This window comes from Pithys albifrons, chromosome 4 (assembly GCF_047495875.1).
Source record: "Pithys albifrons albifrons isolate INPA30051 chromosome 4, PitAlb_v1, whole genome shotgun sequence".
NCBI classification, from domain to species: Eukaryota; Metazoa; Chordata; class Aves; order Passeriformes; family Thamnophilidae; genus Pithys; species Pithys albifrons.
The window spans coordinates 19667013-19693417 of record NC_092461.1 but is presented as its reverse complement, the minus strand read 5'-3'; the positions used below and the strand labels follow the sequence as shown (position 1 = coordinate 19693417).

General features: G+C 39.3%; 1 protein-coding gene across 6 annotated transcripts in view; it reads left to right on the top strand.

Moving 5' to 3' along the window:
• Positions 1 to 26405, top strand: part of FHOD3 (formin homology 2 domain containing 3) — a 390828-nt gene that overhangs the window by 293045 nt on the left and 71378 nt on the right. For 4 of the 6 annotated variants that reach the window (XM_071553605.1, XM_071553602.1, XM_071553607.1 and 1 more), the window contains 4 exons: positions 2211 to 2336; positions 13659 to 13793; positions 17079 to 17129; positions 21259 to 21473. In XM_071553605.1, coding sequence (XP_071409706.1) covers positions 2211 to 2336; positions 13659 to 13793; positions 17079 to 17129; positions 21259 to 21473 — 527 coding nt within the window. The remainder of the gene's footprint in view (positions 1 to 2210; positions 2337 to 13658; positions 13794 to 17078; positions 17130 to 21258; positions 21474 to 26405) is intronic. The other 2 variants (XM_071553603.1, XM_071553608.1) reach the window with 1 other exon arrangement.

Here is a 26405-nt window from a genome sequence, read left to right as displayed (position 1 = left end):
ATAGACAGTACCAGAGGAAGTTTAGAAAGATAAACATTGTGCACAGGATACAGACCCACCCTGGACAATACTCTGAGGCACACGGTGTGACTCTTGGGAATGGTCCTGTGCAGGGCCAGGAGTTGGACTCGATGATTCTTGTAGGTTCCTTCGAACTTGGCATATTTGGTGATTCTGTATTTTTCTGGTTTTGCCTTGTTGCTCTTCCAGCATTTCAGAGCCCCTCTAAATTTGATACATAGGAATGTTGTATCCAGACCGGTCACTCTAAATTTTATTTTTTTTTAATAGTAGTAGGTTTGAGTCCATAGGAGGTGTGTTCCCTTTCATTTTCATAACTCTCTCATGAGAGTTATCTTTGGACTAATTGAAATTCCTTGGTGTGATAAAGGGTTCTGCACTGTGTCAGCTTTTTCATGGGGCAAAGGAGAAGAAAAGCATATGTAATTACTGATAAGAACTTCTCCTTTCACTTGATCGAAATGGAAATGGAAGTTTCTGTTAGTGTCAGGAACAACCAAGTGACCCTTGAGTTCTTATCAGGACGATGGAGTTTTCTCATCGCTCACTGAGTACAGGCACAGGTAGAACATTTTCTGGGTTGCGTCAGAGAGAAGACCCAGGCTAGGTCTGTGCTACCAGGGAAGCTCCACACTGTCCAGTTACACAGCCCTTCAGTGGGTCATTGTCTCCACTTTCTAGTCAGTTTTCTTATAGGGCAAGCAGGCCCAGATGACAATTACTTCCTGCAAAATTCCTTTTGTAGCTCAGAAACATGCATGTCAGAGTTTTTTCCCAGAATTATTCCCCTGTTGCTGGGCAGTCAGTATGGTGTCTCAAAAATAGATAGTGCTGGTGGTGGGGTGTTTTCTAAAACATAAACCTGGAATTGTTGTCCAACAGGGTGTGTTTTCTAAAGCACAATCCCTTCCATTATAAAAGCACCTTACTGAAATCTCTTCTGGTTTTAACATGGGCCTTGGCAGACAGCAATGCTGCTGAATCCTAAGGAACCAAGCTTGAAACTTTGACTGAAATTTTGCATGGCTGGATGAGTGTGCTAAATAGAGCTGAAGAAACCAACCAGCATTTTCAAATAAAATTGCTGAGAGAAATTACTGAATACAGAAGCAGCAAAGAAAGGATATGGTGAAGGAGGTTCTATTATATCTTATGAATTATGATAAGGAAAATTATATTGCTCTATTTCCTGAAACGAATTTTATCATTTGGATGGCTTGGCCTTGCAGAGTACTGACCTACAGAGCATCATATGCTTTCCATATGGGAATATGGCATTGTCTGTGAACAGAAATATTAACATTTTCCCAAATCAGGAATCTGTCCTTGACACACTGTTTAAGTACAATGGTTAAAAGGCACAACAAAGCAACACAACTGCCTTCTCTATTCAGTACAGGAGCCAGGATGAAAACATTGATAGAAGGGACTCTGGGGAGGTGGCCGTTCCAGGAGTCCTGGAAACAATTTCTCTTTGATCAGCAAGCTTGCATTGAAGTCAAGCAAGTTTATGGGGTTTTTTTTCAATGGAGGGAAGGGCTGATAGAAATTTCTAAAGCCGTGCTTCCGGAGACATGTCTTTTTAACCATGGTGATGATTTTTTACAGACGTTGTAAGAAATGGCACATAAGCTATTACTTATGTTGGGGGAGGGGAAAGAAAATACTGCCAGCTTTAATTGAAAAGAATGTGGTTGCTTTCCATTTAAAATGCCAGCATTTGTAAATCGTGGATGTCCATGTTCATATCATGTCTCAGGAACACTGCTGTTTTCCTTGATTTCACTGGATATGAATGCTGCTGACTTGGATTCATTCAATCTCTTCTAATAGCTGGATATCAGCTCCCAAAGCAGCTAATAATTCTGAGTAACTGAGCAGTAATTCAAGTATTCCTACTGTGAGTTGTCACTTGGGAGGACCATTATAATCTCTTGTTATTTTCCTTACCAATAGCTCACTGTTTGCATCACGTGTGTTCATGACATTGTTGACATTAAAAGTGTATGGTAGGCTGTATATTTGGAAGCTGGAAATAGCGAAACAGTTTCAGAAGGTAAGTGTTTGAGAAGGTCTTGAGTATGGGACCACTAGCACCCCGTAAACAAGAGGACTTACTATTGCATGCCTGCTGGCTGACAGATTCTTTCTCTCTCTCCCTTTCTCCTACTTTTTTCCCATTTCTTTAGATACAACAGCTATGGCAGCAGCTCTTACTCCTCTCCACGACCCTATGCTGGAATGAGTGCCCCTGCAACACCCACTACTCGTTATGGGACAACTCTGTCACCACCTCAAGAAACCAAATCTGACAGGTTTGTAAACTAATCAGTGTTTGACAACAGTTCCTTTGTAGAAAGGATGAAGGAGATGTGTAAGCTGTTCTGAATGAGTACTGGAAGTATCTTCTAGCCAGAATTTTTCTAATGTTGAAAAGGAAATAGACCAAAATCTGAATGCGTTCATTTCTCACTCATTCTCAAGCCTTTCTGTCTGACTTGGTGTTAAAAGGCTGAGTGTATTTCCACTGTACTTCTACTTCTTCCACTTAAATGGATAAAGCAGAGTTCCTTCATGCATATGCTATTCCAAGTATTAAGAGATTAATTAAAGCACATTTTCTTTCCATTTTTAAAAATAAATTCAGATCTATTTTCACTTCCATCATCTTAAATCAACTACAAAATATTGGAAACATGCTTAACTCAGAATTACTGAGGCCATAATTTGTTCTTTTTTGAAAATATGTGATATATCTCATTGTATTTCATCACGGGAAAACATTTCTTGCTATAGGTCAAGCAAACTCAATGAACTACCAGTTATCAGTTCACTTTAAAAAGAAATTAAAAAGGGAAAAAAACAGCAACAAAAAATATCAGTATCAACAGTCAAAATACTCTTTTGAATTATGTACGGTACTAGGAGAAGAAAAAAGATAGGAAAATGTTACGGTTACATGGAAGAAATTCTTGGCAAAAATTTGGACCACCAGAAATTAGCTGTCTGTTACAACCTAAAAGTACATGACAGCTTCAAAGGTGTTGTGCTGAGTTTAAGAAGGAAAGGTAAATGTTTTTAATTAATTTAATTCAATAATTTAATTTAAAGATTTAGTTAAATAATATCCAGTTAGGCCAGATGGGGTTAGTATTATTTGGTTTCTAAACTGGTCTCTAATTAATGAAAATTGCATCTCCCACCCTGTTTTTTGAACTGAAGGTTTTTGTCAGGACCCTTTGCCTGTATTCCAGTTAATTTTTGTTAAATTTTTTAAAGATTATTTCTAAATCAGTATATGTATTTTTGTGTGTGTATATATATGTTCAAACCTTCCTCATGCCTCACATCCTTTCCAGGCTACTATTGAGAATGATCCAAGTTATGTTCTTTGAGCAAACATGTATTTCTAGCCATGAGGTATTGATTTCATCCTTTTTTTTCAAGTGAGTAATTACATTAAGTATGTCTTTGGAGAAAGGCATTGTTTTTCATTTGCTCATCTTCCTAGAGTACCTTTCCTCAATTTGTCTTTCCTGAGTCCAGTTAAATTATTGCCAAGTGAACTGTAATAAAACACACTACACTGGCATTTTCACCCCCTTTTACCTCAGCAAAGCAGATGCAAGATAAGCAAGAGTTAATAGTATCCCACTGCTTTGGAAGTTTTAGATTTCCAAGCCCCTACTGTTGTAAGCTTCTGATTGCTATTGCAACAAAGAAACCCCAAAGTGGTCAGAGGCTGAGATGGCTAAAGACGTTTGGGCCTGTTCTGCAAGGGGTTGGTGGCGCTGGCGCTGCTCCAGCAGAGAAAGGCAGGTCTCATTGCGGTACGCGCCTAAGTGCGTTGCTGGTTTGGAGCCAAAATGCCTTGGTCCCACAGGATGGAGCTGTAAAATTCTCAGATTCATAGAGAGTCAGGTCAGAGGGGAGCTTTGCAATCATCTGTTGTGACCTGTAATGGGTCTCACAGAAGCAAAATGAAAGACTCCTGTACGTTCATGTGTTTTCAAAGGGCAGCACATGACTTCTTCTGAAAAACATTCCTGTATCTTTCATCACTGCTAGGAAAACATTCTATATTTTCTGGACAATTTTTTCTGGCAGCATCTTCTAGCCATCATACTTCATCCTTCTACTGTGAATTGCCCTGCCTTCAACTATTGGATCTCTCTTACATGTTCTAAAACATCCGTACACAGTGCTTAGAGTCACATCTCTGTCTTTTCCTCAGGTTGTGTTTGCCACTTTCCACCTGACATAATAAAAATCTCTGTACTCTTGTTCAAATTTGCAGCTTGCTGTTCCTGGTAGTTCATGAACTCACTAGGATTTCTGCATTTTTACATTTGAGGAATGTAACAGCCTGATGCTTCCTGTATATGAATCTCTGAGAGGTGTGAAAAACCCACAGTTTGTGTGGTTTTTGCATGTTGCCTACAGAATAGATGCAGTTATTTCTTGAAAGATAATTAAATTTACAGTTTCAGATGCCATTTTGCATTGTCTTGTTTTTTATGCCTGCGCTGCCATTGCAGATCTATAGTTCAGCAAGCTCTAATGAAGGGACTGCTTTGAAGAAGAGCAGAAGCCTGCTTTTATTTCATTGTGCTGAAGTGAAATGTTCTGCATTGCAGAAGTGCCCACATAGAGGTTGATGGATAGAATTTGCTTACTGGAGATTAGGCTGATGCAATGCTCGGCACTAATTAGTAAATGGAATATATTGTGGAAATTTTCACAGTCTTCTATGAATGATGTTTGTCTTAGATTAGGTAAACATTATTTTCTACCTCCTGATGGTAAAAATTTATATGGATTCAAACACCAAAAAAAAAGTTAAAAGATGAGGTGGGGAGAGGAGGACACTTGATAAGAAGCAGATGCATATCTATGGTTAGCTCCAAGGTGAGCTTTCTGCTTTCAGCTTATGACTAGTTATCCAAAGCTTTCATAGAAAGACTCCTGTCTTTTATCATGCAGGGAAGAGCTTCAGATACAGTTCTTGGTACCGTTTATCTGACCTTCAAGAATGAGGAGGAAGGAAGAAGCAGCATTTAGAGCAGTGACCAGCAAAATTATTCATGCTCCATTTAGTTGCTCTGACAGGCCTTTCCAACCCTTGGCTGCATTTTGCTTATGTAAACAAGAGCTACAACTAAGGTGGAAGGAAGCAGTGTGGTTGACATTTTGACATTCATAGTTTTAAAACCCTCTTTGGCTAAGATCAGTAGGGAATCATAAGAGCAGTATAATTCAGTGCAAAAGTAGCTGAATTTTGTTCTTTGAAATCCACATCATCTATATATTTCTGAGTGTACAGCAGAAGAAAAGGCTTACTTGACTGTTTCTAAATTCAGCTGTGGCCTTTTGGCAACTTCTTGCACTACTGTTGTTCTCTCTCATTTCCCTGGGTTCCCTGTGGAGAGCCATGTTTCTGAAATGCATATTGCAACCATGGGAAGCCTGCTGAAGGAGGGCAAATTGCAGGGCACTTTCTGCTCAGCCCTTCACTGGGAGACAAGGAGGGGTGTATTGGTTCTCTTGTATCTCTCTGCTTCTGAAATTTGCTCTTAATGCATAAGAAGGATAACCCAGTCTGCCTGTTTTCAAATGCCAAAGACGGCTTTGTTTCATAAATATACTGCTCCCATTCTTCACAACTTAAATCACCAGTTAACTTCCTCTTCCCAGTTAATAAAGAAAAAAAGTCTTTCTCAGTTGCATAAGCTTATAAATTTTGGTAACAAAGAGGAGGAGCAGGACATGACTGAAGCAGACTAGGGAGACAAACCCCTTTTCTCTCCCTCTGAGATGCCACGTTGCCTTGGGGCAGAAGGTGTTGTAGGACTAGTCTGTATTTCCATGCCTTATGCTCATACCAAGGATATTTCTGGCTAGCCAAAGACTGCCTTCTCAGACTCTGAATCTAAGACAGTCACTCAAACTGAAAGCTTCACTATGGAATCTGTAGCTGAACCAGAAAAGTCATTACTTACAAAGCTTCACACTCCCTCATAGTGTGCTTTTGGGTGTCAAGTGTAGAAGACACCCTAGAAGACACCACAAAGGTGTCTAACTTCTAAGGTAAGAGTTCCTGAATTCAGCACCAGGTTAATTCACTCCACTGCCAGAAAATTATCCTGCTGCCGTGTTTGCCAAGGTAGGTTTCTTCTGATGCATTTGCCAGGAGACAGTTCCCACTGGGCTTGGTAGTCAAACAGTAGTACAGTTAGACTAGCTCGAAAAGCCTTCTCAGGGGCCTGCGTGCCAAAGGAGCAGGAGTTCATAGTCCCCATTCCCTTGCTTCTGTTAAATCAAATGCCAGAAAGTTCAGCTTGCAAACCTCGACTTCTTGAGCCTCTTGGCCAGTCACTGTGAACTTAGTCTTCACCTCTGGCTAGTCCCTCAGAAGTTTTTCCAAGTTTCCAATCTTGGTAAAGGCCCACTATGGGGCTTGCAGGTTGCTCCTGTTTGAAGCATCTCCAACTTTTCAGAACATTAGAAAATAAGCTCAAGAAATATGAAATATATTTCACATCCTTTAATGTGTTTTCCATCTTATTTGCTTTGTGATCTACAGCAATACATTACTTTGGGCTCCCATGTTGGAGGGTCTTGAATGTTGTGTTCATCTCCATGTTCTTATGTATCTTTCAAAGGAAATATACCTTCAAGCATTTATTTCTAAACCAGGTGACAGACACTGAGATTAGCATGCCTAGATTATAGGTGATTTTTTCTCCACTGACACTTAAACACCAAACCTGAAGCTTAAACGTGAAGTGCAGCAAAAGTCTGCAAAGACTCTGTCTTGGTTTGAGGGGAAAAAACAAAATGTTTACCCACAAGCGGGGGAGGGGGCCTCCTCCACAATAATCACGCCACTCTTTATCAAATTTAAGAAAAAAGGAATTTTAATATAAGAAGGATAACTGTTCTTAACTGATATATAAATATATATATATGTAAACAGACTAGTGCAAACCGCTTCCCCAACACCACAAGAGAGAGAAAAAAAACCAAACAACAACAAAACCCAGCAGGTTTTTCCTCCAGAAGGAAAGTTATACTTAAGCAGTGTCAAATGTCACAGTCCGGCTGGCTGTGGAGTAAGTTCCCAGTAGTTCCCAGTCCCTCTCCAGCGAGACAGACGAGTGGTGAGCTCTCAGATGAACTCTGTGTCTCTTGTCCCAGATGAAGGACAAAGAAAGCTGAAAGTGGGTAACCACCATGTGTCCTGCAAAAGCAGCTGCACACCTCTGTCTCTCGGGTCACTGCCCCAGCTGGGGCGGGCAGGCCGTGACGGTGCAGGCGGTGGTCAGACTGGAACAGAGGCCGGGATTCCAGATGCAGGAACCAGGAGAAACAGCCGCGGCAAGGAAAAAAAACAGCGTCTCAGCCAGAAGCCCCAGCAGTAGCCAGCAGAGCAGCTTCCCTCCTCGGCAGCCACTGCTCCCGCGTTCCTCCTCGAGCTAAGAAAGGAAAGATGTCCCCAAAAACAAAAGAGACAAACCTGCCCCCATCCAAGTGATCAGCAGTTAACTACTTCTTTTGTTAACTGCTGGCATGGGCAGTTAGTGGCAGGGGAGAGAATTTACATAATAATCTCAAACTACAACAGACTCTTCTTTTGAGTTTTATTCCCTCTCCAGGTGCCTGAAACAGCAATTTGCTGGCAATCCAGTGCTTTCTTTCAAATTGCTGTCTCTTTAAAAGAAAAGAAAAAACAACCAAACAAAACCAACAAAGTCAAGCAACCGAACAAAAAAAACATGCACACAAAAAGTTGCAAACAGCTTTTCAGTTAGACTGTCTGCTAAAATTAAAAATCTCAGTAGTTAACAGCACCAGGTAGATGCTGCTGGGTGAAGTTTCTCAACAAGTTCTCTCTTTTTTTTCTTTTCTTTTTTTTTTCATTAACTATTTTTCACTAATCTGCACTCTGGAGTTCCCTCACTGCAGCTGTTAAGCACTAAGGTAAAACAAGGAACCTATGAAATAAAATCTACTATACAGCCTGCAAAGCTGCTGCTCTCACAAGAACAGCTTGTCTTTCTTTGTCTTTCTATTATTTCTGTGTGTCTTAATATGTACTTCTGGGTTCTTAGGCTAGAGACCATTTTTTCTCGTGGTAAATGCCAAGCACATCTTTCACTCTGAATAACATAATGAGGAAGGCATAGCTTGGTAGTTGGTAATAGTGGCCCAGGGCAAAAGCCTCAACTTTATTGCTGAGATTTTAAGAGGAAAAATGACCTTAGGAATTACTTGATGATTTACAATTTGGAAGGCAGTGGTGGCTTACAATGGTCTAGCTGCTTGTTGAACTACTGTGTAAGCAATATTCTTGATTGCAGCTTTGTAGGATTCATCACAGGGCATATGTTTAAACAGAAGCATGAACTGGGTTACAGTTTCAGACTGCAGCGTGTGGCTGGCTGAACACTCGGTGTGCAGTGCTGGTGCTCAGGGGACACCCACCTTAGCCTGGATCCACATGTTGGCTCTGCAAGTCGATTCCAGGCAACTTGTAACTCGCATGAGGATGGAGAAGAAACACAGTGAAAAAATCTGTAGAGGTCAGGCTGCAAGAAGAGAGCGTATGTAGGAAGTTCGTGTGCATTGTCTGGGCTCTGCGAGGCTCTGCCCCACTGAAGCTTTATTTTGGGTAGTCCCCCATGCCACTTAAAAGTCTAACATGAATCAGTTCTTCTCTTGGTCCCGCTCAAGTTTCTTTCTCAAAGGAAGCATTAGTCGGTAGTTTTATCTCTCAATTTTCTGTTTATTTTTGAGAGAAGTTTTGTAAAGATTCCTCAAGTAATGTTTAGTCTGTTTGCAAAATCTTATGTCAACATGCTTTTGAATTTGCCATGTCATGTAGGGAGACATAACACACTAAGAGTTTCTTTAACTGTGAAAAGCAATATGGCTCTTGGCAGCTTTGCCTCCCCTTTTGTCTCTTTCTGAGCTGGAAAGTAGATTTATTTTGTTAAAGCCAAGAGACATTTAGAGTTACTTAAGGCCTGAGTAGGAGCTGCCGACTGTTGTTCCCTCTCTGTAGCAATTCCATGACTGGTGAAACAGGAGCACTTTGCAAAATTAGGCAATTAGTGCTTCCTTATTAAAGTTATTAATGACTCTGACCCATGTTATATTAAAGACAATCCTGAATATTAACCTTGTGGCCTAAAGGGATTTCCTGTCATAAGTGTTCTCTTAATTTAACTCCTAAAATTATACATTTGTATTTTATATTCTTCCTAGAGATACCTATTTAGCAAAATTTAAAACTTCAGGTAGGCACAGGGAAATGCAGCCACAAAAGAGTGTTTCAGACCTTTTGTGAATGAAGAACATTTGAGGTTCAGAATTGCAATTTTGCTGCAATTGAGTGGCTTAGAGTAAGACAGAAACATTTTCTTCAGTTTGCAACAAGATCAGAGAAATTCAGGTCACATATTCCCCTTCAAAATATATAGTCTGTGAGGGAGTATTGTCAGGAAACTCTAAGTACTTGCAAAAAAGTATGAGATATGCTGTATCTGCCCGAATTTGTGTTTCTAATAATTATTATTAATTCAGTGCTGTGTTAAATGCTGTAGGTCAGGTTATCTGAATTTTTATTCAGAAGAGTTTGGGTCTACAGTCAATGTTTTGGCTTTTTATCCTCTGCCCTGTTTTTAGTTTTGTTGCCTTCTTTTTCTTTGTTGTTGTTGTTGTGTTGTTTGTTTTTTTTTAATTCCCCTATTATTTCGTTTTCCTGTCTCTTCCAGCAAGGTAAGTAACAAAATGACCCCTTTGACCCCAGGTCCCAATGCTGTGTTGTGGAGCTCTATTCACAAATCCCCTAGACATATTCTTGTTGTGTGTTTTCTTTTTGGAATGAGAATGTAATAACAAAGCTTGTTTAGCTTTTACTGGTATTAACAGCAGACATAAGAAAGCTTTTCTTAGCATTTTTTATATTAACAGTCTATTCTTAATAGCCTTACATTCTCTACAAGTCTAAAAATAGTAGTCAGAGTAAGCATCCTTCTGGATTGTATTTGTGGAATTGAACAAATGTTTAATATTACCAGCTGGTAATATATGACACCAGCTTTAAAATGCTGGCAAATATTAGCTATAACCCTGTTTTATGAGTGATCACTCTATTATGCTTTCATTGAGTATTCACATACTCTTTTCTGTTAAAGTCTCTTATCACCTTTGATTCAATGCCAGATTTTTTTCCTTGCTTACCCATTTTTAAAATGCAGCCTACAGCAATAAGACTTAAAAATTCCTGGGGCCTGAAGGCACTGTCACCCTTCAAACAGCATCAAAGCAACAGACTTGCCCAAAGGCTCAGCCCAAGCCTTCCCACCAGCTGTTTTGGCAAGTCCTGCTGCCATTTGCAATTCAAGTATGAGGTCACTGGAAGCGAACATTGACTTTAAGTGTTATTGCCAGAGGAATACAGAAACAAAAATCAGATTTTGTAGACAAACTATACATAGACAAATCCCTTTTCAAACTGTTTAGAGTGTTTGAGGAATACCTATTAATGCTTGCTTTTCCTCTGGCTGTTTTAAGGGTTTGTACACCCTGTTTACTACAGGTTTGGTTCATGCACATGTAGAAAATTAATGATAGAGTTTACTAAATTCTGTTCATTTATGGTTGCAGTTCATATTAAAAACGGTACTGATGCACCCAAACAGCAGTTGAGTTACAGTCTTATATGGCAGCAGTGAAGCTCTGAGTTTCATAGGGGAAATCATCTCAGCATTTGGTGTGAGGTGTTTTGTAAAGATTCCTCTTTACAGAGTCTTCACCGAGGGCAGATGTGTCTGATTCAGTGGGTTGGCCACTGCAGGGTCAACTCCTAACCACTAACTCAGACTATCAGTACTGTTTCTTTGCCTGCCCTTTTCTAAATGTGGCTGAAGACCCAAAACTTAAATATCTGTGCTTTAAGAAGTCGGTGCCACACAAGGAGTTGGCTGGCTATTTTCCTGTTTAATTATGTCTGTTTAATTGTGACCTGTATGAACAGAACCTTCTTCCAGCTTTGACTGTTAGTTTTGACTATTTCATGCAATAAACTGTTGTACACAATATGACTGTGTTTGGGACAAAGGAATTGAATCAGGCATGTTTATGCATGTTATATTGTAGCTTGTAATTCAGATCAAGTATGGACTCATAACTGGTGGGAAATACAGAAATGCCAAGATTTGTCTAATTATTGTTGATTTGGTTAATTTCAAAGAGGCGGCAAGCTAACATATTCAGTTTCTTAAACATTATCTTTCTTTCTGGACATAAGGCTGTGGATCTTTTATTTAGATTGTAAAGCTGCTGTTCATACATCTGCAGATTTTACTCAAGTGAGCAACACTAGCCAAACTATGCTATATCAAACCTCCAAACAAGGTGTTTTGGCATGTGAAGGCATTTTACTACCAGGGTTCGGTTAGAATCCCATCTGCAGGACTAAATTATGCATCTCCATGTGATTTCCCTGTAATCCCATGAATAAGAGTGTGTATTTATTGTGGAGCCTCAAAGAGCTTAGTCAGAGCCAACGGTTTCCAACCTCCTAGATGCTGTGCAGATCTACGATCAGTCCTTTGGTCTCTCAGCATCACCCCATCCTTCCCATTAATTTCCTTCAGGTGTTTTTAAGTCATACCTTCCCTTGACTCTAAATGGAGTTTACAGACTTTATGGCAGGTGGATGGGACAGGATGGGATATCGAGCTGAGTACACAGAACAGATAAGAGCATAGACTTGATAGGGACCCTCTTTTGCCATCTCTCCCAGTTTATTTCCACATGTCTTCATTTGGAAACATTGTCCAGTTTTCCCCTTCCAAGTGCAATTTCTGGTGTAATATCCAACCTTATAGCCATGGGGTCTCATGCTATGGCAGGGATGGAGCTCTAGCTTTTGAATTCAGTACAGTGATGCTACTGTTTCTGCTGAGAGCTTTCTCTTGCAACATGCACTAAGAGGTCAAAAGTTAAAATAAATTTAAAATAGGCTCAAGGGAAAATTCACCACACGTACTTGACTGTCAGCGTTTGAGGATTTTTTTCCCCTTTTCTTAGTGCTGAAGCATATTAGAGACTTTTATGGTTTTGAGTGTGATCCAGCATTGATACTGTAGCTCTGGAGGAGTGCCAGCAGCGAGGCTTACAGAATAATCAAGTTTTATACCATCTTATGTAATGTTTATGCGGGTGGGATATGACATATTGAAATTCAATTTATTGAAATTATTGACATTATATTCATACTGCTCCGCTGCCAGTGGGGCTGAAATGGCTATGTTTTGTGGTGTTCTTCCTTATACAGACATAGACACTAAGGGAAGATAGGTTTGCATTAATGTTTTTGTCTTCTCTGGCACCTATTTTCACTAGTGAACTTATTCCATTATACTAAATGCCTGCATTGTGCAGCCATAGGTAAGTAAATAAATAAGGGAAAGGGTCTGAGTTCTTAAAAATAATGAAAATTTATTCAGGTTTGTATTACTGGTTAAGAAACCTTCCTCTAGGCAGAGTTTAGTTTCTTTTTGGAAAAGGCAGTATCTATTTCTCTCATTAATCCTTTCATTGCAAAACTCATGTTACAACAATGCACAGAAACCGCTCTACATGAGTTATGTCTTTTTGATTTTATCAGTTTAATTCAATCAGTGTGGATCTGCATAAAGCTACCCTGTACAATACAGATTTTTTTCTGTCTAAGAGACAAAGACACTTGCTCTGAGGTCACTCTGTTGCCATGTGAGGGGCTGGTGGTACCACTACCACCATGCTGGGGGAAGGCTATGTGAGAGGACCTGCTCTCCCAGCCGAAGTAGTACTTGCAGTAAAACCAATAAAAAATCCATGTCAACAGCAAACTATAAATGAATGTAAATGTAGCTTTATATATTTGAAACATCTTTTCTGTAGAGGCTATAATTTCTGACTGTTCTCAAGAACAGTTTGAGAAGACTGTCCCTGTGAGCTTTACTGATTTGTTCTTACATGTGATTCATTTTGCTCTTGCAGCACGTCATGAACAATCATCATAAGTGAATTTGTTAATGTATAAAGGAAAAACACGCTCCTACTTAAGAGGGCATTCAAATTCAGAAGGGCAGTTATGACATTTGCTTGCTTTGCTTTTGTTTTTCTCTATACAGGATTATCAGGTGTTTGTGACACATCTGGTTTTAACATCATTGCATAATGTGTTTGTGCTGAAAAAGTATTGCAGGGGTTTTTTTTTTACAATTCCAAAAGTCCTTTACAGGATTAAGCTTTTGTGTCAACAGGTTTATAAATTTAAAAAAAATATTTAGATTACTGCAGTGGAAATAGAGTGAAGAACTTTTACATGTACTTTATTTGTGCTTTGGAAATTTGGCAATTTAACAAACCTACCCTAAAGTGTTGTTCTTAAGCACATCACAGTATCTATAATCAATTTAGCAAGAAGACATTTCACTAGTGCTTTGAAAGATCCATACATAAATATTGCCGTGTCATTCTGCTGGTTGGGATTATGTTACTTGCTGAATGATTGCTACTCTTTTTTTGCCAGTATAATCAATAAAAGTGACACTGAGAAATCTGATCTTCCCTTTCTTCAGGCCAGCTTTGGGTGGTCTCCTTACATCATCCTTTCGGCAGCACCAGGAGTCCTTGGCAGCTGAAAGAGAAAGACGGCGTCAGGAGAGAGAAGAAAGGTTGCAAAGGATAGAACGTGAAGAAAGAAACAAATTCAAGTAGGACCCAAATTTGTTCTCAATCTCTTGCTTTACCTGTGTGATAGATTGGTGAATCACTGAGACATTCAATTGCAAAAAAATTGAACTGATGAATAGTTTGTCCCTTTAGATACCTTTCTTGATCGAAGTTTCTTAAGAATTAATAGATTAAACAAGTCATGAATTTTGGCATTTTATAAAAAAGGAATTTTTTTAAAGGCAGCTATGTACTTGTTAATTATGCTGTCTTGGTATATACAGAGGCTCGTATTTATTAGCTAATATAGTTGACAAATTATAATCTGAGTGAGGCATAGGGTTTGAAGGTGGAACAGTGGGACAAAGGTATCAAAAAAGGTGAAAGAGACAGCTCTGAAACATCTTTTTGCTTTTCTGTTACGCAAAGTAAAAAGGTTCTGCTGTCTTAGGCTATGTGTTAGTGCTTTTTTTATTATTTTCCCATTTTTCTGAACATATGTCTCTTCCTCCTGAAAACAGCAACTGTCAGGAAGTAATTATCGAAATCATTGTTCAAATCATGGCCAGAGAAAGGCCACAGCTAGGACTCACATCTGAGCAAATGTTTTATGATGTGGGATCCTGTGGTATGCTCCCTAAGATTAGTAAGAGACAAGCCCCCTTATCCTCTTAAATCCATGCCTGGAAATCTCAGCACAGATATTAGCAAAGACTGCAGTGGGTAAGGATAGATATGGAGTCTATACCTGAAATGGTTTGCCTACAGTCTGAAGTGTGCATACTAAGAAACAAATTTGTTTCCTCATAAGCAGGATTGAAAAGTAAATCTATTTTTAGTAGCTAAAAGACTTAATGTAATAACCTAAAGAATAATAAGACAAGTGTTTTGTATCCATAGAATTGGTAGTTATGGAAAAGATGGCACAAGGTTTCATGTGAGCTTGTTTATTAGTATGCAGGATTGTTTTCACTGTAATCATCTCTTTAGTAAGAAGTGGAAACAGGCTATGATTCTGTGAATTTGGGAAGAGGAGTAACTTACGAATGGTTGGTTGGTTACTTGATTGATACTCTGCTGGCTCCAGAAGATAGTTAGTTTAGAAGGAAATGAGAGGCAGAGGGAAGGTGGAAGAGCACCATAATAGGATCTTTAGCAGCCAACAGCTGCCCAAGTTCTCCTGAAACAGAAACAATAAGGTCTCAGTCTTCAAGCCTCTTCCAAAAACTCTCCCTCTAAGTGCTTTCATCAGGCTGCAGCAGACTTCCATGGACCGCCAACATGATCTTTCTAAAGAGAAACTCCCAGACTGAGAAAGCCAACAGGGCATTTGGCAGATTGACCTGTTTGAATAACAGATCTGCACATTTCAGTAGAGGTTGGCTGCAGTAGTCGTTCTGTCACTAAAAGAGCTTCCTTAAAGTCAGAAAAAAAAATCAAAACATACATTTTATCCCACTATTTCAGAGTAAGAAACTGGTTAATTAAACAACTTATTTAAGAGGATTTTCTGATGCCCAGTGTTTTGATCTTCTGGATTTGAGTTCTGTGATCACACAAAAGTTGTGACTTCTGTTTGAGCAGAGGGTCTCCAAAGACACCAATCTTTGCAGACAGACAGCATCCCACAGTTGATTAAACAGTCTGGCAAGAGGAGGACAAAGCCACAGCAAGCAGTCATTGACAGTTTCATAAGAGTTCTTGGGATTGCACTATCATATCATCAGACTGACTAGAAACCCAGACTCTGAAGATATATTTTTGATTAAAAATAGCACTTGCAATTCAGTCTTTAAACTCGCGGGCAGTACTGGATTTACCATCATGACTCATTTGTTATCTCATTCTTTCCAACTCTGCCTTGAGAACATTGCACTAGGTTCTGGCACCATCACTGACGAATTGAGGATAATTTAAAGGGGAGCATCACCAGTTGTGAAAGAGCTGGAGGATCAGGAGAGTTGCTAAAAAGCTTCATAAGCTATTACTAACTAAAGGAAAGCTTTAGAGAATGAACATTTTTCTCATTAGAAGGACTGTTGTACCTATTGCATATATAGAATAATATGTCCTAAAATACAATGGCTATTTTTCAGCTCTAGGAAAGGGTGGAAGTTGTCAGAAGGGAAAGAGTAGTGTTAAAATTTGCCTGCTGAAAAATTCCTAGAATATTCTGAAACTACGATAAAAGTATAACCAGTTCAGGATTCAAAGCATGTGGAGATAGCCTAAAACAGTAATGTGTGTTCCCTGTTAATGGACTTTCAAAGAGCACTTGCAAGCAGATGTTTGATAGCTATTGGTGTAGCAGTTGATAAGTTATTCACTTAATGACACAATATAAAGAGAAATAATAGTGGTTATTAATAAAAAGAATAGTTCTGGAAATCTTTCTGGTACTCACAGCTTAAACTATGGAAGAATCTTAACAGATAAGGTGAAGGTCCCATCAGTTTTGTCTACCAGATTCAACAAAATATTAAGAATATATTGGAAGAAACTATCTTGCTGTGGTATCAAGATAGGCTAGACATTCACTGGGTTCTTCTGTGCTCTGAGTTAAATTTGCATCCATGTTTGTGGATGTGGCAGGCCTGCCTGAAATCACAGTGCTCCAGCATCCAGCAAAGTTGACTTGGCAAAAGTTAAATATGTGGGTTACCTGAGGAGCTGTGGGAGCAGCAGCTGACATAGAAGTTTTGTATCGAAAATTCAGGGTGAAAAATAAGTGAAAGGTTGTTATCTGTGCAATGATCCCACACACACTTTCTAAGAATGAAGAATTGTCCTACTCAGTGATGCCACTTCGCTGTCCTGTTTCCAGCTGTAGCAACTAAAACACACTGAGGAAAGATCCCCTAGAAAGAAGGCTAATATGGTGTTCTCCCTGCCTTAGTCTAGCCTGCCAGGTGCTGCAGTCACTGTTTTGGGGCTTTCTGAGATGGAGCACATCAGGAATGGTTTAACAGCCACTAATGTGCTAGGTCATTAAGAATTAAAATGCAGTTCCTCGTGTCTAATTTTAGACACCAGGTTTCAAAGAGTGCTTCAAGTTTTTCATTTCTTAGGGGTTTTTATAATTACTTTTAATGACCTTCTGAACTACAAATTTGGTGTCACATACCTGTGGTGTGTACATGAATAAGCACACACACGTTTTTCAGCTGGTTTTGCAAAAGCAAACATTTTTTTGTCGACAACAACCTTCATTGCCTCTAATCAGTTTGTTTGTACTGCTCTTGATTTCTCCTACTGTACTTACTTATACTTCTACCACTTACCTTGTTCTTCTGTTCCTGCTGCAATTTACTGTAATTCCTTTTTAGCCGTGATTATTTAGACAAAAGAGAAGAATTAAGACAAGCAAGAGAAGAGAGGTTTGTATATAATGCATCCATCTTTCCCTTTTGTTGTTTGCACTTCCTGTATTCTTTACTGTGGAGCTGTCATGTATTTACATTTTTAATTCTGCTTGCACGGAACACTTTTATTCCAAAAGACTTCTATAAGAAAGAAGTTGTTAAATTAAAGAGGAGAATGAAGTCCAGCTGTAAGCACAGCAATAAATGAAGAGCAGTGAGACTGGAATGCATAAGAATGATGGATGATCTATCTTTTATCTATTTGTGTGGGAAATGAGCTTACCCCATTTGCCTCGGAAATTTGCCCAAATTTAGTAGAGTTATAAATTGAATAGGCCTGTCTTTCTCACCCAGTGGGTCCCAAGCTTTCTAGAGGGTCAGAAAAGGCAAGTGAGGATAAGGGAAACTGGGGTCACAAGCATTGCAAAACTGCAGTGACAGTCTGATGGAAATGGTTCTGACCCACTCCCAGCATATTTTTATCTTTCAGAGCCAAGTTTTCTTTGCCAATCTCTTTAAACATCAGTGAGTAAATTACAAAGCTTAGCAATGTTTATCATTGGGACATTGCTTTAGTTTTATTTAAATAGCATATTTAAAGGGACTGAGGGTTTGGGGTTTTTTTCCATTTTTTAAATTCAATTAAATAGTTTAGAAACTCTGGGCTAGGCTGGGAGCTATGTGCTTATGAAAGCACATTTTTCAAGGAATACTCAACTAAAGACCTTTGCCTTTCAGTAGCTTCATCTCTACCTCTGCTAGTAATTACATCCTGGAGGGACTGCTTGTTTTTACCTGGAAAATATGCAAGTTACTGTACAAATGGTAGATGAAAAATCATCCAGAGTGCTTCAGTTCAGCTTGTATGGTTCTCTAGAGATTACTTTCTGGAAATAATTTTGGATTGTCATGAATTGGAATTATATTATCAAAATAAGAGAGCAGTCATCTCAGAAATCATTGTGTTGTTATGTTTTTGGAGATTTTTTTATTGGTTGCTTTTGTGGGTTTTTTTCATAAAATCACCATAGAGGAGACAGTTTGTTTCTGCAGCCTGAAGTCTTGTCTATTGTGGCCAAAGTAGCTAATAAAAAAAATTCATTTTGACATCTCTAAGAGTAAGAAAAGGTGGATGGGCTTTCCTTTGTCCTTCCAGTCAAAACAATTACAAATAGTTTAAAGCATCTTCTGAAATGAAATGCATCTGAGCATATAAGCGTCATACACTGTTCTGAGCTGAGTAAAACCTTTTCAGCAAACATGCTCATGTGCAAGGTTTGAAACAAATTAGAAGCAAGTTCCCGAGCTGTCAGGGAACATGCCAACGGGATTATTTTTGGGGAAATGTTCACCAGCAGTGCACCACTGCTGTGCAATCTGAGAGAATTTCATTAGGTCGTTAGGAATGTTTCTTTATCCTTAGGGCTCTTTTGAACTAGAATGTTAAACTATCAGTCCTCACTCATAAAGCAGAAAGACGTGTTTGCTTTGACAGCACATACATATTGGAGGAAACTTCTGCAAGTGAAGTGTTGCACCAGTAGTTCATTGCATTGGTGTTCTGTAACTACTCTTTTAATAAATACCTTTGCAAAACGAAGTTTTATGTCCGATAGGAAGTTGCATGTTGACTAATTTTAGAACAGTGTATAGACTGTAAGAAAATCCTATAGTCAAGGTGCCTAAAATCCTAGTTAAAAACGGGTTTGTATGTTTTCTCCATATCAGTTCTTGCTATTTTATAGTTTGAGGCCTTTTTGCTTTTCTTGGCTGGGTGTTTTTCAGTGGTAATTTAAAATTAAAGCCAAGAAAGGTGAGCTCCCAAGCCCTTTCTAATGTGAGATACAGCCCAAATGCTCTCCACCCCATTATTTTGTTGGTGCATAAACATTTTAAGTTGCTCTCAGGGTATTGCTCGGAGACCTAGAGAATTCACAATGATAATTTCATCTACTTGAAGATGATAAATGCAGTGTCATGTTCATTAGAATAGCCTGCAGATGTTTGGATCATTGTCTATAGAGAAGAGTCAGCACAGGTGTGATGATGTCTGCAGGTTTCCATGTTTTAAAGGAATATGGCAGCATATACAGGGGCAATGTGCCAACCCTATAGCAGAGGTATGGTAGCCTATCCTTTCAACTCCTTCAGATTTTGGTCTTCATGAGACCTTGCATATTTGATGCTGGCATTCATGTGCTGTTAAGATATTGATCAGAAACCAAAAATAACCTAAATAATGTAATTTATCAAGTGAGAAGTGTTAATAATGATTCTTGAAAGATTTTTCTCTTGATGATAGTCCTCTGCCTTGCTGATTGACTGTGCAGTGGACATACAGAACCTAAAATATTAAAGCAGCTGAAAAATTGCTGAGGATAATAAAACATTGTAGCTTCCCCCATTATAGAAGAAGCCATCCAGATCTTTGTCGTAGTCTGTTGTCACACTGCTAACCCCTCTTGGCGGCAGCCAGCAGGGCTTTACCTATTTGGTCTGAGTGATCAACTGGAATGGCTCTTTATGAGTCTGAAGTCCCATCTGCTCAGCCTGTGAGGAGGTGGAACGTGCAGTACGTAAGTGACCAACATCAAAAGAAATAGTGGCTTCATGGACTGTAGCAGCACACCACGCTGATGAGAAAGGCTTTCTCCTCAATTGAAAAGGCAAAATTCATTCTCAAGAATTGGCTTCATGTTAGAACTGTAAACAGTTCCTATTTTATAACCATACAAGTATGTAGCTTGTTATATTTTCATCCAGAGTCTTTTTCTTGCAGAATTTGTTCAAAGCCTGTGCATACCTCTGGAGGAATAAAAGAAAATGAGTTTGTTCTTCATTATTGCTGTTTGCAATAAGGCAAATTGCCTCTGAAAACATGAGGACTGCTCTTCAAAGACATGTTTCTGTGCTCTATATGGATATTTGCAAATGTGCATGCATGTGTGGCTACCATATGCACTAAGCATGTTTGTTAGCACATATGGCTGACTTCTTTCCCCTGCCTGCTTTTCTGTGCATGCTCATACACTAACTCAGGCTGTCAGTGAGGCAGAAGCGGGGAGGAGAGGTGTTCCCCATTATGAAGTGTTTACAACAGTGGGTTATAGGAGGATGACCACAGTGTTTCAGGGACATAAGCAGTAGTCTTGATTAACCTGTTTAACAGTTCACTTGTGGGTAAGGCAAGCAGTCTAAAGCCTGATCCAGCTGTATTCATAACTTTATTCCTTAGCAAATAATGGTGGATAAAATTAGCAGACATCTGGAAGAGGCACATATTTCAAAGTTATTTTGGTCGAAATGTATAAAGCACACTATGAAGAATATGATTGGTAGCTGGTCTTAATAAACAGTTAGTGAGTTCTGCCTGCCTAAAATGCAAAACAGATGTATCTTTGTTCTTTTAAAGTGACTTTGATGAATAAACTACATGTGACGTCAGGTACAAGCTATTGGATGTCTGAGTCCGGCAGAGAAATTTTTTACAATAAAAGAAAAGAAAACTTTCCATTGTAGACTCTGGAGAGAACAAAGTGAATTCCAGTGCATTGCTCTCAGAGCAAATAGAAGCAGGTTCAGAATCTTTAGATAGTCAATCCAAACGTTTATTATTGGTATTATTTTCAGGGAGATCTGTTTTTATCTGCTGTATTTTTCTCTCCTTACAGCAAGTCTCAGACTGGAAATTTGCATCACTATTAAGGGGCTCTGCATTTGGATGGAGGTTTTTTTGCTTCTCTTTTGTTTTTTTCCCTCCCATTTTAGTTTTGGAGAGGGAGGGCTGGGGGGAGGAGGAGGAGGAGGAGGAGAAGGAGGAGGAGGAGGAGGAGGAGGAGGAGGAGAGTGAAAAGCAGGACAGTCAAATGCTTCCAAAAGGGGAAGGACTGTGCAGACAAAATACTATATCTAAAGTTTCTTTAACTCTGCTGGGTTTTTCTTTTGTATTGTAATAAGCAATTTAGCATTTTTCAGGTCTTTGCTTCAGTGTGCACTTTTTGGCAGATTGAGCAGGCAGGCAGTTTAGTGCTGTATCCCTTGTGTCAGGAAGTCAGCTCATTCTCTGCAGGTGTTTCATCCATAAACAAGCATCAGCCACAGATTCCTTTTTCTTTACGGAAACCCTTTGGAATTTAACTTTCAGATACAAATACTTGGAGAAGTTGGCAGCAGAGGATTATGAGAAAGAACTGAAGAGTCGGAGCATAAGCCGAGGTAGAAGTGAGCTGTCCTTGAATCTGAGATCTCCTTCAGCTCCATCCTCACCTGTACCCAAGTGCATCAGCCCAGCATCCATAGAGTCCCAGGAGGAGCTGAAGACACCTTCCACCCCTTGTGGGACCCCTCAGCCCTCAGAAGGTAAGTGAAAAGGGGGGCAGAGAAAAGAATGGTGAGCTTATCACAGTTTCTCTTGTGATATTGGTGATTTTTGATGCTTGAGTGCAAGAATATAATCTATGAGGTACCAGAGTAAAGGGCCTTATCATATTGTTTCATCCATTCTTCCTAAATTTCCTTTTTTTTTCCTAGTGATTTAGAAGTCATTTAATCTGCATACACTGCTAATCATTGCTATGCTTTATACTATCATTGTCTGTTGCTATTAGAATGGAATAATTAGAAAATACAGAATACAGAGGGTCTTAATTTTAGCATCACGTTCCTTATATTTTAGAAGTTACTGAATACTAGACAAAGAGTATTCCTGCCAAGAGATTTTGCTTATGTGGAATCTCTGAAAGAAATGCAACAGATGAATGCCAAGATTATAATAACCTTCCAGGAGAGCACAGGCTGAAGGGTACAAACAGAAAAGGTATGGAATTGAAGGCAGGGGGAGTGTGTTATTTGTAATACCAAAATAACTATTAAAAAATTGTAGCACAAGTCATAAAGGGCTTAAAAGAAACCACAGGCAAATAGTAAAAAGGAAAGTATAACTAGTGATTGCACGGTTGGTTTGCTGCCATATAGTTTATTGGTGTACAGAGCAATGTTTTTTTGTGTGTGCACATCATTCTGCCACTTGCATCGTGTACCTCTCCTTCAATCCTCAAAAAAACACCCACCATACAGACTTATAGTTGCACCACATGATCTTGCACTGACATGGGGAGCTAGAATGCATGTTGAGGGTAAATTGTCGCCATCATTCATTTTTATTTTTATTTGATTTCCTGCTACACGCTATTGGTGATTAATGCATTTGTAACTTTCACTGCTTGTCTTTATTGAGTGTTATGGCTGGTAGCATGCTATAAAGCAAGGCAATTTAAGAAAAAACTTACAAATCCTGAATGTTGCATATGTTTATCCTCACTGTACTAACTAGGTGAAGTTTATTTTAGTCAGTTTTAGAAATTTTCCCAATTATATTCCTCAGTTTTCTTGTTTGGAACCTTGAGAGTCTCAGTGGTATAATTTGAACTTAAAAAATAGGGATATTTTCCTCCAATACTGATAGTCAGAAACATCCAAATACTCATTTTATTGGAGTGCAGTATTGCTTTTAGAGCAAATAAGCTGCATTTTTCCACCATTAGGATTTCAGAGCTGAGTAGAGAGCAAGTATCTCTTTTATGGTGATTATTTTAACATATTTCTCCTGGAAGCATTAAAAAAAAATTGCAGCATGAAATGGAGCAGCACAGTCCATTTGGAGAATACATTTAGAGCAGGTGTACAGGACAACTTCAGGCAGCCAGAATGTGGCAAAGCTATCAACACATGGATAGACAGGACATCTCTGCTAAACTCCTGGCAATATCTATAGGCATTGAAGGGCAGCACCAGGAAGCCTGGCAAATGGACAACAAGGAGAGAACACATGGACAGGGCAGGGTAAGCTTCCAGCAGCTGCAGGCAGATGGCCAGGGCAGAACCAGAACAGGGTCTTGAAATCTGCAAAATTTAGTGGGATCTATGCATGGAGAGTGACTGCTTTTTCAGTCCTACCAAAAGCATTGGAAAGGTCATAGGCAGGAAGGAGCATGTTAGCAGGGCCCTTCATCTGGAAGTGGCCACATTAATGGATATCAGCCAATGGCTGGCAGGCTTGATACAGACTTTGTGCCATTGCCTCTATACTGTCATCTGACTTCCTTATGCTCCATAATGAATTAAAATCTCAATGTCCATAGGAAGTGAATCAGACTTAATAGGTAGAAAAGCTGAAGCATTAACTTGCTTAGGCCAGATGTGGAAAGGTGAAATAGAGCCATGGACAGAAGTCAGATTACTTGTACCCAGAGTGGTTGCTTTGCACATGGGGGTCACTGTCTTCCCAAGCAAGGATGAAACTGCAGAAGGAAAACACTTAATTGTTTCTGTGCAGGGGACGCTCCAAAGACTCTACAAGAATGATGTTAACAGATGTGTGATATTTGTCTGCAGAATTCAGAACCTGAAATCTAAGGAAAGGTGTGTTCTTTGACCAGCAAAACATTAAGGCATTTTCAAAGTCAAATTTGTTTTATTTTGTTTGTGCTGAAGTATCCTGTGGCCATCCAGTATCTACTGGTCTTAAGAAGGAAATACATTCTGTCTGTGGAATTTTTATCACACTGTGAAATGTCTCGGTATCATTAACTAATATAAAAATCTGGATTTACTGACCTGAAGTGTTTTCTCATATAAAACAATTGGTTCCACTAAAGTAATCAATTCTTGTAAGACTTATTCTTGTAAAACTTGGGGTATGGCATTTAGAGGAAATGAAGGCAGTCCCATAACTGCAAAATGGGTCTTAGTATTATTTTTTCAGAGCAGCTACTTACTCTTCTGTAATTTCATTGGAGAATACTTTATGAACTGTCCATATGCAGTAAAGGAGAAGCCACAATAACTGAGACATCTCTGAAGTCACTCCACAAAGGAATTGCAGGTGAACCCTTCTCTGAGGGGAGCAGCTTTCTTAGCACTTGAGGAAGTAAGTAGGCCAACCCAAGTGCACGTGGGTAACAGCAGGAGACCTTCTGAAAGTACTGGTAGCTGAGCAAGGTTCAAATACTGCCCAAAGCATGACTTGTGAGAGCATCTCTGCTGATGGGGAAGCACCAGAGCATGAGAGCACAGGGAGGCCAGTGCAGCCCCAATTGTACAGCCAAAGGAACTGTGATGCCGAAAGTCAAGAGGAGGAACTGGAGTGGGGGATAAAGAAGGATCTTGTTTGACTGCATGAAGAGACAGTTCCATACTGTTGATCATTCTGCACTACTTCTTACCATCAAAAGGAATGGGCGAAAAAGATTGGAGTGGGGATGGAGAAAGGGAGGGTGTCCCTGCAGAATTCAGAGGAAGAGGAGTCCTATACTGGAGGAACTGAAGGGAGATAACAGCCAAGACTTTAAGTGATGCCTGAAAAATTGAACCAAGTGGTCATGGGTAGGCATAACATCTTCAGACTTACTGTGTGCATCCTCAGGAGACAGCATATCCATCTCACAGCTCTAAATAGAAAGAAGGAAAAACAGATGAGGATGTGGTTGCCTAATCAATTACCCTGACAGGTGATAAGATGTGGGCCTAGAGGGATGTTTCTTTGCTCTGAGGCCTTACAGGACTGGAGGGCTGAGATCTTAACAGCAGGATACAACACCTTGTGTCTGCTTTGAAGTTCATTTATAGTTGGGTATTAAAGTAAATGTCCATGTTCCTCTATAGCGTTATAAGTTCTTAGCCAGGCTTTTCAGAAGGGGGCAGCTTGCTATCCTCTATAACCTCTCACTCGAAAGAGGGCTGTCACTAACTTCTGATCGCATCATAGCAGATCAGGTTGCTAGCACTTAATGTGACCAAGTCTTGAAAATTATCAGAAGATGCAGATTATGCCATCTCTCAAAGTAACAAAATCTTTACACAATCATTGAGAGACTCAGCTACTGTCTCTTCTAGTGATGAAGTGATACAGCTTCTCTGGAAGATTTTATTTGTCTGAGAAGTCCTCACATTTTTTTCCAGTAATACATTCTTAGAGATTAAATTCTGGTCAGAAAAAAAAAGTGGAAAAATGATGCAAAACTCAGCCACTTTCAGTTTTTGTCCTCCTGATTAATCTAATTGCAAATAAAACTCTGCTTATTTAAAGACCTCAGCTTTGTCATTTGTTTTAATGGGCACAAGGGGTGAAGCTAGCCTTCAGAAAAGTGTTAAAGATAGCATATGCAAGGGAAAAAAGATTGCCTTTCCTACTGAATCTGACAATCCCAGTTTAGGTTTTTGTGTAAGTGTAAGAATTGTGGTTTAAAAAAAAATTTATACATGTATCTGTTGCTTATAAATGTATCATCCTTCCTAGCAACTCAGGCATACCTTCTTTACTGTTGATGCATTTTGATATGACCATACTTGTTTCCCTGAGTCTTTGCGCTCTCCACCAGCAAATGTCTGAAGACAGGGAAGAGGCTGGTCTGTTATTTATCTCTCTTGCCACCTGGTACCACTTAGTGTTTTGTCTGGTGTGCAAATGGACCCAGTAGATACAGGACTGAAAGTTGGAGTTCGTTTCAAAGAGGCAACCACCAGGCATTCACTGAGAATTGTGTCTTTTAACTTTAGAAGTTCCCGGTAATATCACCACAATGGATTATATTAGTGGAAACGCAAGTGATGGGCACATGTCTAGCTTGCTGGCTTTGTTCTCCTGATAGTGTTTGCTGACAGATTGATTTTTGCACTGCCTTTTAAGGAAAGTCCTATCTGATTTAGCTCAATATTTATAAATGATTTAAGTTATAGGTGGATTGTTTGATATTATCCCTAAAAAGAGAGGAAAAGGCTGTCAAAATGAGTGTCAACGTATCCTTGTTTTGTGCTAGAAGTGCTTAGATTTATGTACTCCTTGCATTCAAAAGAGCAGTCTGTGTCAGTATATTGCTCTTTATTTGTTGTGTGTTAGATTCTATGAAGTTATTGCATATTTCTGTTATGTGTGGAATACTCCTTGTTAGAAGAGTATCCAGAATTCTTTTGAAGAAAAAGCATTTCTTACATCTTACATTTTCTCAAGCATTTCTTACATCTGTCCTCACTTTTTCCTATTGAATCTTCATTGTAGCTTCTTGATGACAGAGGTACAATAAGCATTAGCAGTCCTGGCCATATTTTAGTCAGCTTCTTTCTCCACATCAGCTGTTGGAGTTAACCTTTTTGGTTATTGCATGACAGCCTTTGTTTTAGAGAGAAACATCTAAAATCCGTAAGAAATTATGATTATTCAAGGATGAATTGGTGACATTTTATCTATGTACAATTGCAGCATGGCAGGCTGAGAGTCTTTCATGCTACAGTACC